Consider the following 14,923-nt stretch of genomic DNA (forward strand, 5'->3'; position numbering starts at 1 on the left):
GGTGTCGAAGGTAGAAGTTTTGGATGAGTTTCTGAGAGAGTGAAGGTGTTGGGTTTGGAAGTCTTCTTGCCCTGCACCCCCTTTTATACCCTGCTGAACCCTTCATATGACTATGTCATTGTTTCCTTGTTAGTATTTACCTTCTTGGCAAACTTAATCACTTAATTACATAATTGCAATGTTTCTAGTTAAACACTTTGAAAGGAAAAAAAAAGGCATAGTCTTTTCCTGATGGCTCTTGTGTTTGCAACTAAAACAGTGCTCACAATTTTTTCCATAGTGGGTCACCTGTTGTTACGAGTAACTTGTCACATGACTCTCTGGCATGTTGTTTTCCCTGCCATCTGCAACACCATTTCTTGCAAATCATAGCAATGCTCTTCCACAATTTCCAGTATGCCTTTTGCTGTCTAGGAATGTTTATTCCAGGTGAGATTCAGGAAGGAGTTAACAGGAAAGGCTATTTAGAAGGAGGCTGTCCACCTCCTGAATAAATTTCATTCATCTTGTAATCATGAAGCTGCACAGCACAGTATACTTTTCACTCACCAAGATATATATATGTTTTAGACTCAGCAGGTAAAGGCATGTGTTGCCAAGCCTGATTACCTAAATTCTAACCCTGGGACCCACATGGTGTATGTTCCCACATGTGTACACATAATAAATAAACAAATAAATAAATAGGTAGGTAGGTAGCTAGATATGATAAAATGCTAATATGTTATAGTACCTACTCTATGTTTTTTGAATGCCTTGGTGAGCGAAAACTCTACTGTGCAGTTTTACAATTAAAAGATGGATAAAATTTTCCCACTCTTAATCGTTCTCCAGAAAGACATACAAACATATATAACATGTAATATGTAATATTAATTATAATACATTTTATACAATAAGGCTGTGATGCATATCAAAAAAAATCTTAAATGAGATAAGCAATGACTCATGAAGGGGAATTTATTTTTGGTCAGAGACTCTTGTAGTGAGTGAGTGAGTGTGTGTGTGTGTGTGTGTGTGTGTGTGTGTAAGAGAGAGAGATCTCCTAACTTTGGCAATATATATGCAAGAGTTTCTGATGGCTATTCTAGGCATAGGGCAGGTAGCCCTCATTTTTTCTGTGAGTATGTGAGTGGTAGGATAAGACACAGGTAGAGGGAACAATTTGGCACAAGATAAAGAATTCCAATGACTTTAACGAAACAATTGAAACAAAAATATGCATTATATGAATGTGTTCCATGTATCTTTGGTGGTGTGTAGGTTGTAAACTGTTGCGAACATGTTAGACACCATGTGGGTTGTGTGTAGGGGACATAGTTTGTAAGGTGTCACTTTGCATCATGCAGTGTGCGACTGTACTGTATTTCCTTTGTCATTAACACAGTTCTGGGAAGTGCTATTCATTCTTCTTTCCATAGAGGAGATTAAAGCAGCAAGAAGAGACTAAAACCGAAACATCTGCCCAAGAGGAAACACAATGTGAGCTGACCCTGTCTCTGAGTAGCAGAAGGAGTATGCAGAATTAAGTATCATCTTCTTGGAAGGCTGCTCGCCCACCAAGACTCAGCAGAGATGTTTCTTCCTGCACGGTGTCTGTCCTGTTAAATGTCCTTCGTAAGTCATGACCTCTGTGTCAAGCTTCTAACTCAGCACGTTCTACGTCACAGTAGTGGTTTGTGGAGAAGAGGGACGCCTCAGAGTGGGCCATTGTATAGACTGGAGAGGAGATGGGACATAGTTCAAAAGTGGCCATTTATTTATCGAATCCATTAGCCAAACATTTATAGTGGCGTTTATAGTGGCGTGTCACCAGATAAGGGCTATGTGTAGAAAGCTGCAGAAAACCTGATTGGCAGTAGAAGACTTGTTTGCAGATGTCCATCAGCATGGTGCTCAACTCACATGTCTATAGCCACCGGCGTGGGGGGAGGAAGGAAGGCACTTACCAAATCAAAACACCGAGTTTATTTATTTATTTATTTATTTATTTATTTATTTATTTATTTATTTTTGACATCCCACTTTCACTCTTACTGCTAGAAGAACTATCAACTAGCCAAAAATATTTCTGAACACCCCCTGACATTGCTTGAACTTTACACACTACGGGACCCTGGACAAAGAGTCCATCCTGGAAGGTCCAAGAATTGGGAAAAATGGTCCAAAGAGGCAGAAAAAAAAAAAAAAGAAAAAAAAAACCAAAGCATTTGTATCCATGATGAGATTATACTGTGGGCAACAGTTAGGTGTGTGAGCAAGTGATGTTTGCTCACTGTGTGTATGGGTGGGTTTAATAAGGCTGCAGTGCAGACCAATGGATCCTCAGTGAGATTAGCAATACTCACTGAGAGAAATTTACTTTTGGTCACAGACTTTTGTGTTGCTTTAAATTCTAAGGAGTGTGTGTGTGGGGGGGTTCCTGGAAAGGAATAAAAGTTATTTATATAAACTTTATAATTCTCTTTGTGGATCATGTGCAGCATATTTCTGTCATCATGACTGTATTCCTATTTCTACAAGGGACTGAGAGATTGAACATTCATTTTAATGAATAATTCCAGCTCTTAAATAATCAATCACAAAGAGGTTTTGGAACAGATGGAAATCTATAGAAAGCATGTGCTGAGACAGAGACCAGCTCTGGAGATCAACTCTCAGAGAAGGGAAGGGAGTGGGATTAGATACTGGGAGAAAACAAAACCAGAAAGGTACCTCTTGGGCAGGCTTAGGGAGGTCTGGAGCTTCTGGGGGAGTTAAGAACATGGAGTGACATGTTTGAAGCAAGTCTAAGTGGGGGAGGAAAATGTGGTTCTTTATCATGCCACCCGGGAAAAGGATAGCTCGGAGAAAATCACTACCTCTAGCAACTGCAGTGGGCTTTGCCCAGCTTTCATCCACATCACTTGTCTGCCTCAGAAATGGTCTTTGTATACAGGAGGATGACTGCCCCATTGATAGTCTACCCTCATGATGCATGCATGTGGACCAAGGTTCACCACACTTGACTCTGGAGTAGAACATAGAAAGATTTGCTAAGCTGCCCATTGGCTGTTTTTAATTCCCCCAGCAAGAATGGAAGGCCATACGGGCTGTGTTCAGTCTTCTCGGATAATTCCCCTGTTATGTACCCAGGGCTGCTCTGTTATTTTTAATCCCACTCTCCTAAAAACAATAACAACCTACAAAGTGATTAATTTACCCGAAACAATGAAGACTTTCTAAGAACAAGGCAGTGACCAATACCACTTCATTTCTATTGGAATTTTGACTCATGCGTGTTGTCTGCTTTCTTTCTTTCTTTCTTTCTTTCTTTCTTTCTTTCTTTCCTTCTTTCTTTCTTTCTTTCTTTCTTTCTTTCTTTCTTTCTTTCTTTCTTTCTTTCTTCCTTTCTTTCTTTCTTTCTTTCTTTCTTCACTTCACATCCTGCTCATTACCCTCTCCCAGTCCCCCCCTTCCCACAATTCTTCCCCATTTTCCCTCACCTTCTCCGCTGAGTGGGTTAGAGAAGACCCCTGGGTATCTCTCCCACCCTGCGCCCTGGCCCTTCAAGTGTCTGTGCGGCTAGGTGCTTCTTCTCCCACTGAGGCCAGACAAACAGCTCAGCTAGTTGAACATATCTCACGTATAGGCAAAAGCTTTTGGGACAGCCCCTGCTCCAGATGTTCTGGACCCACTGAAGGTCAAGCTTCATATCTGCTAGACAAGAATGGGGAGGCCTAGGTCCAGTCTGTGTTTGTTCTTTGGTGGGTGATTCAGACTCTGAGAGCAAGAAGGGTCCAGGTTAGTTGACACTGTAGTTGTTTCTGTGGAGTTCCTGTTCCCTTTGGGGCTCACAATCCTTCCTCCTATTCTTCCATAAGAGTTCCCAAGCTCCATCTACTGTTCAGTTGTGTATGTCTGCATCTGTCTGGGTAGAGCCTTTCAGAGGACAATATGCTCCTGTGTGTAAGCAAAACTACCATAAGACCCAGCTATACCACTCCTGGGCATATACCCAAAATATACTCCAACATCTCACAAAGACACTTGCTCAACTATGTTCAGAGCAGCTTTATTTGTTATTGCCAGAAACTGGAAACAACCTACATATCGATCCACTGAAGACTGGATAAAGAAAATTTGGTACAACTACACAATGGGATACTATTCAGCTAATAAAAATCAAGACATCATGAATTTTGCAGGCAAATTGATGAAACTTGAGACTATCCTGAGTGGAGTAACCCAGTCCCCAAAGGACATACGTGGCATGTGCTCACTAAGAAGTGGATATTAGCCATAAAAGGCAGGCACCATGTTATATTCCACAGACAGACACAACAAAGCTAAACAAGAAGGAAGTCCCAAGAGTGGAAACTGTAATCTCACTTAGGAGGGGGAATAAAATAGTCATAAGAGGCAAATGGAAGGAGGGAACTGGGAGAGGGATGGGGGAGATTCAGGATCAGGTAGGGGAGGACAGGAGAGATGGTGAGATGCCCATAAAGTGGATGAAAATCTGCAACTGATGGAGATATTGTCTGTTTTTTTAAGTGTACCAAAATACAATTCACATGTAAGCAGTCATGATTGTGAGACTTATGTGTAGTTTTTGATGTCATGAGGAGACACAATCTCACAGCAAATTCCCTGCTCCTCTTGTTTTTAAAATCTTTCCATCTTCGCTTTAACAATGTTCCCTGAGCCGTGGGTGAGGACTGGGCTCCAGAACTCTACCTAATGCTTGGTGGTGGTTTTCTGTAGTAGGCTGAACAGCCTGTATCTGGGAATATATGCTTATGGTAAGAACTGATGAAAAAAGACACAATAGAGCTGAAGGAGAGTAGGGTGGGGGATATGGGAGGATGTGGAAGGAGAAATGCCATAATCAAAACACGACCTCAAAAACTAACTAGGTAACTAACAGTAACTAAGATAAAAAAAATTACATTTACCCAGGGAACATATGCAAAGGTTTCAAGGTTTTTTTCTCTCTTTTTAAAAATTTTAATATCCTCTCTATCTTTTTCAGCATGTGTGTGTGTGTGTGTGTGTGTGTGTGTGTGTGTGTGTGTGTGTGTGTGTTGGAGGTTGACACAGCATATATGAAATCAGAGAACCACTCTTGGGAGTCAGTCTCCTCCCACCATGTGAATGTCAGGTTTGCAGCTCTGATCAACAGGTTTGTTAATTAACTGCCTTTATCTGATGAACCATTCACTCCCCCTCTTTTCATTTGCGTATTTACATATACGTATTTATAAAGAAAGAAGCAGTCACATTCAACTTTCATTATCCTTGTGTTGGGTGTTTATTTTTGTTGCACAGAAGTAGTGAAGAATGAAAAACGATCTTTGCAAAAGCTATAAAAGACAGTCAATGGATTTTAATGTCATGAGGATTAAAATGCATGCTTCTCCAAGTTCCAGAGATAATTTAAATTCCTCCAGCATGATGAATAGATAAAATTACAAGGTGAGACATGCTGGAGGGAAACTGTTAAGCTATTTGGAGATATTTGATAAAATCACTTTAAGAAAGAACTTTGGGCAGAAGTAAGAATGTACACACAGAACAGTTGCAAACAAGTCTGACTTCTGGGGCTCCAGAGAGCAAGTCCCTCAAGCACCATGCACTTTTTAGAAGGAAAGACTTCATCCCCAGAGACTGAGGAGATAAATGGCACATTCAAGGAGAAAACTTAGCAGCAGGGGGTGGCACAACAGGGGATGGCACAGCACATGGGGCGAGGGCAGGTGGAGATGACACAGGTGGGGCGGTAGCAAGTGGTTTGGCAGCAGACCTGACCACAGACTGGTCTCAGACAGCAGCAAGGGCGGCAGCAAGGGCGGCTGCAGGGGCGGCAGCAGCTGGAGCCACAGCAACTGGCACCACCACAGGAGGGTTGGCAGCAGCTGGAGATGCAGCAGCTGGGCCTGCAGCAGCTGGGGCGGCAGCAGGTGGGCTGGCAGCACACAGACTGGCAGCAGCTGGGCCTACAGCAGCTGGACACACAGCAGCTGGGCCTGCAGCAGGTGGTTCTACAGCAGGTAGTCTGACAGCAGGTGGGCTGGCAACAGCCTTGGCCGCATCCCTCCTCAGAGCAGACAGAGCCGCAACAAGAGTTGACCATGGTGTCAGAGGTGGAGGTTCTGGGTGGGTTTACAAGATTGGAGAGTTCTTATTCTGGTCTCTTCCCTTGCTGTCTCTTGCTTTTATACCCTGCTGAGGGCTACTAACCATGTGACTCTTGTTCATACTACAGAAGATCAGTTAGCTTGAGTTAATTAGCTGTGTTTACCTATATATAGAAAAGGCTGCTTCCTTTTCCTGCTATATTCCAGGCTATCCAATTTGGCAAAGCCCAAGAGAATCAGGTTTCCTTTTCTCTCTTTGATATTATATCCTCTAAAGTAGACACAGTCCATGACTTTGTCTCTCTGGATTGACAGTTAATCCTTCATTTCTGGACTTATCCTGGGGAAACATGTTCAGAATGGACTTTTTGGTGACAATATCTCTGGCAGCAACAGATTAGCATCAGGTCTCATGGGATACTAGTGGAAAAATGGGCTGAAATATTGGTAGTTTGGGAATGTAAAGTTGGTAGCTTGCAATCAACAAGAAGTACTGTATTTCTTCAATAGTCATTCTGGTGTGAGCAAGCTTAGGGAGGGTTGTAGCAGTCTTGACATATTTAATTTCTCAAAGGTAAAACAATTTTGCAGTGATTATTACTTTTGAATAGCAAAAGCATGTTGGCATAATGGGTCCTTAAAATCATTAAATTTTTAGTGCCATATTATTCAAGCTGTGTGAGTTAAAGGCATATTTTGATCAGCCTTTTGGTAAGTCCACAAACCAGGGAATACATGCAAGTAATGATCTTAATATATTGTCTACATGCATGAAATTCCCAAAGAATAAATAAAATAATTTAAAAAGCTATGCCTTTTCCATATTCTGAGTTATTTTTTTCTCAATAATGTATATTGGAGAAGCTTTTGCTGTAGATAAGATACAAATAAAGGCATACACTTTTATTTGCAGATGATTAAGGGGACATGATATATATATATATGTATATATATATATATATATATATATATACATACACACATACATACATATATAATGGTGCAGAGCTTATCAGGCTTTCAAAGGGTTGTTAGACTAGTCATGTGTTTAAGTCAGTGCATTCTTAATGGACAGTGAGATAACCCTGATAGATAAAATAGTTTGAGTACCTACTGCGTGTCATGAATTTTTGAAGTCCTCTGTAATTGTTATCCTATGTACATTTCTCAAGGGCTCTGTGGAGCGGGTGCAATTCCTGCTAATTCCTTACACTGAAGTTCCCAGTGGACTGAACGGTCAGAGCCAGTCCCTCATAGACTATGAAGAATCTGGTGTCATTTCTTACACCTAGCTCATTTTATTTTCTAGAAAGTTTTCTTCTTTGTCACATTAGCCAACTCACTCGTCCATCAGTGCCCAGCCCAGTTCGCTTTTGATCCATCTTTACATTTACTGCACGTGCCCCTCCTTTCCTCATTGCCTCTGTCCTAGAGTATTGCATGATATGGCAATTGTTTTGTCTTATCTCCCTCTCCAAGGTAAAGCCTAAAAGGTCTTAGTTTCAAAGAAATGTCTCCTTTGCATTCACTAGTGTAGAATGTAGAGAAAAGCAATACTCAGTGGATACGATGGAGAGAATTTGAGGTTTCTCTTGACTTCACCCTGAAGGCTGTGTCATTAAGTGGGAAGAAAAGTGTGAACAGCATCCAGGCCTTGTAAATATCTGGAGGTGTGAGAAGGACAGGAAGCAGGAAGAATACTGATGGTTATATTATAGGGGTGAATGCCTGCCTGTCTAGGGTTGTAAGGTTAATGCAGAAAGGAAAACCATTGCTGCAACGGACATTTCGATGAAGTTAGTTAGAGTTGGTTATAAAGCCATCAGACACAGATGGAGCCTCACCAGGCAAGAAGAGTCTCAGTTTAATATGATTCAGTCTCATGCATGTGAACATACACTCTGTTGCAGTCAAATCCTTCCCGATAGTTTTGGCATGAAAAATGAACACTTATGATGAGGACACATGCTATACACACATGGAACTGTCAAAGAATTAAGTCAATAAAAGTTTTTAAATACTAAATACTAAGCATGCCCCCCCACTAAGTACAATGTAAAGAGCTTCTAAAGTAAATTAGAAGGATAGTCACAGGCGAACACATGTGTCTAGGAAAGACATAAAAGAAACTTACTATTGTTGTTTAGCTAAATTGATAGAGAGGCAACCTGTTTTCTAGATGCGCATGTTTATGCCTGTAGACAAGTACTAGTCTCAGCTTCAAGCAGAGAAACTTCTATGTGCAGCCAGCAGCTATGAATGCAGATGTATACAGCTGTTCAAAATGCTGAGAGTAAGTGACAACTGAACGCTTGCTTGGCCCTAAGTAAGATTCTTACACCACATTATCTAAGGCTCAGGGAACATCGCCAAAGAGGGGACTAGAAGAATATAAGATGGGAAGATAGGGAGGAGGGCTTTTGACCACCATCCCCAAAACAAGGCACCGCTTCTCCCAGCACTGACTCAGAGCCACCTGCTCTGATACTGCACAAGACTGGCCCTGGCAGCAGTCAGTCATGGATTAGGGTGGGGATCTGATCAATTCTGCTCAACTATTGGCTACTGATAGATTTTAGGCGAGGTGGAGTTCTCGCCTTTATTTTTTATACTCATTTGGGGAGTGGACCAGGCACCAAATTTAGTATCACACACACGGGCCTGATTAAGGTCAAGTGTTCCACAAAACAGAACAAAAAGACGTAAATGAGGAAGCAGTATTTGTAGGGAGGAGGGGAACTGGTGGGGTGGGAGGGAGAAGAGGGAGGGTGGAGGTGAGAAAAATTTGAATATATTATATCCACCTATGAAATTTTTGAAGAAGAAATTTAATTAATAAAAAATGTAAGAAACATGAAATGACATAACTTTAGACTGCACATTAGTGAAGAGCAGAGTTTAACCATGCTCACCTCCCATTTTCCAGCACAACGTTGTCGTGAAACGGCACGGGACACTCGGACAGAGTTGACGCTTGAAAAAGGTAAGCCAGTGATTCACTGAGCAGTTGAAAGGCACACATTTATAATTATATCTTTGAAATTCTCAGAAAAGCACCCCTTTGTGGGCTTTTCTATTTTGCTTTGCAATTCTTGTCTTGTTTATTTTGACTTTCATTTTTGAGGATTTTTCTTTTCCTCTTTATTGAGTCTTTGTGACTTTCCCATCATGCACCTCAGTCTCGTTCATCTCCCCGTGCCCTTTTACCTGCCCTCCATTCTTACGACCTCCCCCATAAAAGAAATAAAAAACTTAATTGTGGAAGCTGTAGTGTGTCACAGTGTGTCCCACAGTCTATCTTTTAGTCCACACTTCCTTGCTTGCAAATGTTTATTGCAGTGAGTCATTGGTCTGATTTGAGACCTAAGTACTAAATCCTCACTGGGACTCCTCTCAGAGAGCCTGTCGTTGCCCTGTGTCATAGAGATCCCATAGCGTTGGATCTGCGGGATCCGCCTCATTTACATATTTCATAGATGGGGTGGATGTGAGGGCGGGCCAACTCAAAGGCCTGGGCTGTAACCGAGCTGGTCAGCGGGCCAGCACTCCCGTGTCCACTCCACCAGGGTGAGCTCTCTAGCCCTGCCTTGGTTAGCTCACCCAATGCCATAGCCAGCAAGGTGCACAGCCAGCTCTCCCAATCTCATGCCCTTGGGCCAGCTTTCCTGCATGCCACGGTGTGGGGAGAAGCGGGTGGAGGACATTACCATTCAGCAGGGAGATTTCAGCAGCAACTTGCCCATGCTCACGCCCTTGGGGGTGGCTCATGAGCCCCAACCACCAGGGTCAGCTCTACTGTGCTGCAAAAATGTAGAGGCTGCCTATTCTCCTGAGTGCTGCAGCTGCTGAGGGGCAAAGCCAGCAATCTCACAGCCCTGGTGAGGGATGGGGTCAGCTCCATACAGTTCTCAAATATTAACATGGCTCCCAGATGGCAGCCCAGACCAGGGACGTCTGTGTAGCCTTTGATGGTAACAGATCCCAGCTGCTGCAGGGCCACAGACTCTGGTATTGTTCTTGATTACAGGGGGACGGGACAGGCAGGACCTCACCCTGGCTGTATCCTTGGCTGCTCACAGCAGGCTGCCCCTCATTACCCTTGAGTCTCCGGTTCTGACACTCCTCATTGTACACACATCCTTCTGCTTCTCTTTCTCTGCCATCTTTCCACAACGTACTTGCTCATCCTAGTGACATCCTGGGCCCCAGATGTCTGGGTTTGTCTCAAGAGTACTATACTCTGTCTGGGTAGCACCAGGTAGGCATTGTCTCAGCTGTGGTCTGCCTGTCCTGACCACGTGAGCTTGTTTTTTTATTAATTATTTTTTATTTTGTTTAGAGAGTAAGAACACAAATTTTGATGGGAAGGGAATATCTGAGAGGAGCAAAAGGAAGGAAAATTATTCAATATGAAAACAATTCTAAATAAAAAGAGAAAAAAGATGAGTTGAATAATTAAAAAAAACCTTACTGATATTACCTCTAATGAAAAAGAATTGAGTTATTTAAACTCAGAAAGAGACTAGAAAAAGGCCAGTTGCTTAAGGGAAAATGATGTTTCCTGCAAAGATTCGCGAAAGTGGGAAGAAAAAAATGTAATGGACTTAAAGGCCTTGCAGATATTTGGAGGAGGGGCAATGACAGGAAGTGGAATAAGTCATAAATATTTCATGCATAATGAAAGAAGCAAAATACTAAGAGGTGCTACTCTTCATCTATTAGGTTGTCCAAGACTCCAAATTTGACAATATAGAAATAAGCACGTTTGTGATTTTCTTATGAAGATTGGCCAATAAATCGGCAGCATTATTCTTGGACATATCTATATGACAGTATTTTTTACAGGATTATTTATATTGGTTCTATTTGCAAAGGTAAATAAAGTAACAGAGCAGAGCTAGACACAGCCCAGGCACCCTTTAGTAGGATGCTGAGGAGTAAACGCTGGCACATTTCTAAAGTGCAGCCCGAGGCATCCCTAAAAGGGAACGGGGTGCCTCTCTGTGTGCTGTTAAGAGGTAGCTTATGATTAGGCAGGGGTAAAGCAAGTGGAGTAAATGTGCACCACATTCTATACATTCTATACATTCCAAACAGCCCAAGGTGCAAATATAAAAATACCTGTGGGCTAGAAAGATGGCTCAGAGGTTAAGAGCATCTGGTGTTCTTCCAGAGAACCTGGTTTTGTTCCCTAGCACCCAACACAATGGCTCAAAACCGGGGTAACTCCAGTTCCAGTGGATCTGGTTGTCTCCATAGGCACCGGGAACACATGTGGTGCACAGATATCCCTGCAGACAAAATGCTCACTAACATAAAATATATTTTAAAAAAAACTGTATGCACATATGCATTCACTTGAAATTTAAAATGAGAAAATAGAGAAAGTGAGGACATTGGAAAGAAGGAAGAAAAGAAGGAATAAGGGAAGGAAGGAAGGAAGAGAATCTCCATGCAAAGTAAAGATAGAGTAGCAGTAGCAGGGTGGGTTTACTTGCTTGTCTAAGACAACTGAAAAGCCAAACAGGACAGGGACATAGGTTTGTAGATTCTGGTTGTCAGGGAGGGCTGGAGTAAGCTTGCTGGCATGTGGCAGAGAGGAGAGGGAGAAGATCTGTGCTGTTTTTCAAGACTAGGGAATCTACATCATCTTTGAACAAAGAGATACCCCATCTTAGAAACAACGAAAAGGATCTTTTACTTATCTCTAGGGCTCAGGGACATAAGGTCTTATACCACCTCAATGCTACATTACATATCCCGGTGTCTTCTTTCCTAGTGAGGGAATCCATCTTGGGGTGGCAGAACTGTCTGGACTGGGAGAAGCATCCTGGAGCTTAGTTACTTCAAAGCAGAATCATCTTGTCTTAGTCAGGGTTCCTATTCCTGCACAAACATCACGACCAAGAAGCAAATTGGGGAATTAAGGGTTTATTCAGCTTACACTTCCACATTGCTGTTCATCACCAGAGAAAGTCAGGACTGGAACCCAAGCAGGTCAGGAAGCAGGAGCTGATGCAGAGGCCATAGAGGGATGTCACTTACTGGCTTGCTTCCCTTGGCTTGCTCAGTCTGCTTTCTTATAGAACCCAGGTCTACCAGCCCAGGGATGGCTCCACCCACAATGGACTGGGTCCTTCCCCCTTGATCACAAGTTGAGAAAATGCCTTACAGCTGGATCTCATGGAGGCATTTCCTCAGCTGAGGCTCCTTTCTCTGAGATAACTCCAGCTTGTGTCAAGTTGACACAAAACCAGCCAGTACACATCTTCAACTTAATCTTTCTTCTGTTTGCTAATGAGAGTTTACATACATATAAATGAGAGTTTACATACATGTTTAATATCAATCCCTCATCTCTCACATTCATCCTCTGTCTCTATATTTACCACTTTTACCACTAATTACATTAAAAAATCAGCTGCCACCCAACTCTATTATTCCTGTAGTAACTATGGGAAGTTTGCATATTCATAATATCAATGCATAGAGCATGATTTACAGTCTTTCTAAAATGAATTTTCTGATTTTTATCCATGAGTTTTTAAACATTGTCTAAAAACAAAGGAGATGGTTGATGAGAAAAGGTTGCGATCTCACAGTCAAAACTCTGACCCATCATTGTTTCTGTCTGAAAAAAAACTTCAGGGATGGAAATGGAGAAAAGGCTGAGGAAAAGAAGATCCAGGGACAGGCCCAAAAGGGGATCCGTCTCAAGGGGAGGTCCCAAGGCCTGACACCATTACTGAAGCTGTGGAACACTCACCAAAAGGGACCTGTCATGACTGTCCTCCGAAAAACCCAACAAGCAGCTGAAAGAGTCAGATGCAGATATTTACACCCAACCAATGGACAGAAGCTGCGGATCCCTGTGCTTGGATTATGATAAAGCTGGAGGAGGCTGAGGATGAGGACAACCCTGTAAGAGGACCAGCAGTCTCGATTAACCTGGACCCCTGAGATCACTCAGACACGATCACTAACCAGGCAGCATACACCAGCTGATATGCACCCCAACACAACAGCAGAGGAATCTCAGATCTGGGTTCAGTCAGAGAAGATGCACCTAACCTTTAAGAGACTGGGGCCCCCAGAGAATTTAGAGGTCTGGCAGAGTGCGTGGGGTAGGGACATCCTCATGGAGACAGGGAGGGCAGGGAGGAGGCATGGAATGGAACAGCCAGAGGGTGGACCAGGAGTGGAATAAAATCTTGAGTGTAAAAGTAAAATATAATATAATACAATAAAAAGGCAAATGTAGTTAATTTTTTTTCCCCAAAAAGCCTTGTCATCCATCTTACAGGTATGGGCAAAGCAGAAGGTCTTCAGGATGAAAGAGAATTATTAGAGACTGACACAATCACACTGTTTTTTTAAGTGGGAATGTGGTGGTTTATTTTGACACAGTGGTACACACAATACAGGATGCTTGGAGGAAAGAACAACCACAGAGCATCTTCAATGAACAGTTACATCAGGGACTATGAAGATCAGCAGCAGAGAATATAGAAGTTGACCTGTGGGCCCTGGTACAATAGAAGCAAATTCACACTTTGATGGGAAGGAAAGTTCTGCATGAGAGATTTGGATTAAAGCTAGAATAGCTGTTGTTGGATCCAATAAAATACAGAGATGTAATTCAGCAAAGCAACATCCACTGATACAACTCTGTATGCCCTGGTGGCCAACTATAAGGACAAAGGTGAAATAGAAGTTGGATCAAAGGATGGAGACTCAACAGCAGGGGGTGGTACAGCAGGGAATGGCACAGCACATGGGGCGGGGGCAAGTGGAGATGACACAGGTGGGGCGGTAGCAGGTGGTTTGGCAGCAGACCTGACCACAGACTGGTCTCAGACAGCAGCAAGGGCGGCAGCAAGGGCGGCAGCAGGGGCGGCAGCAACTGGAGCCACAGCAACTAGAACTACCACAGGAGGGTTGACAGCAGCTGGAGATGCAGCAGCTGGGCCTGCAGCAGCTGGGGCGGCAGCAGGTGGGCTGGCAGCACACAGACTGACAGCACTGGGGCCTGCAGCAGCTGGGCCTGCAGCAGCTGGGCCTGCAGCAGCTGGGCCTACAGCAGCTGGACACACAGCAGCTGGGGCGACAGCAGGTGGGCTGGCAACACACAGACTGGCAACACTGGGGCCTGCAGCAGCTGGACACACAGCAGCTGGGGCGACAGCAGGTGGGCCTACAGCAGCTTTGGCAACAGCCCTCCTCAGAGCAGACTGAGCCACAACAGGAGCTGACCATGGTTTCAGAGGTGGAGGTTCTGGGTCTGTTCTGAGAGAGTGTTCTGAGAATCTGAGGGTCTCCTGGCTGGTATTCCCTTTTATACTCTACTCAGCAAGTGGTTTCACCATGAGCAAAGCTCTTTTCCTCGTTTTTGTAACCAGGAAATTAATTAGTGTTATTAAGGCATAATCATGTTTGCAAGGTTAAATATTCCAGCATTTAGAAAGGGCATCATTTTCTTTTTCTGCATTGTTATGATTCATTGAATTAAAGTGTGTGAAATGACATTCATTCTATTTATGCCTGTGTACCTTCTAACCTGGGATTAACACATGATACACGTGTCACTTATGCTTAGCTGATATTTTGAGAATGGCTCACAGAATGTCTTCTTTTCTGCAGATCAGCATAAGCTATTGCCTGGTTAGAGCACTGGTAAAGAGACTGAATGAAAGATTGGTTGGTGCACTTGTTCATAGTTTGTAATGACTGTACCCAGATGGCTAGCATTTTATGAGCATTTTTCAATGCCAAAGATTCATTTAAGAAGTCAACTTATCCCTCTA

General features: G+C 43.0%; 1 protein-coding gene across 2 annotated transcripts in view; it reads right to left on the reverse strand.

Moving 5' to 3' along the window:
- Positions 1–5,683: 5,683 nt before the first annotated feature.
- LOC308425996 (uncharacterized protein) overlaps positions 5,684–14,923 on the reverse strand; it is a gene marked incomplete at both ends in the record, with an annotated part of 28,335 nt that continues 19,095 nt past the window's right edge. The window contains 2 exons of one of the 2 annotated variants that reach the window (XM_080923697.1): positions 5,684–6,052; positions 14,103–14,375. In XM_080923697.1, coding sequence (XP_080779823.1) covers positions 5,684–6,052; positions 14,103–14,375 — 642 coding nt within the window. Of the gene's footprint in view, positions 6,116–14,102 lie in introns of those variants that run through there. The other variant, XM_080923698.1, reaches the window with a different exon arrangement.

The sequence above is a fragment of the Micromys minutus genome, assembly GCF_963924665.1.
Source record: "Micromys minutus genome assembly, chromosome: 10".
Taxonomy (NCBI): domain Eukaryota; kingdom Metazoa; phylum Chordata; class Mammalia; order Rodentia; family Muridae; genus Micromys; species Micromys minutus.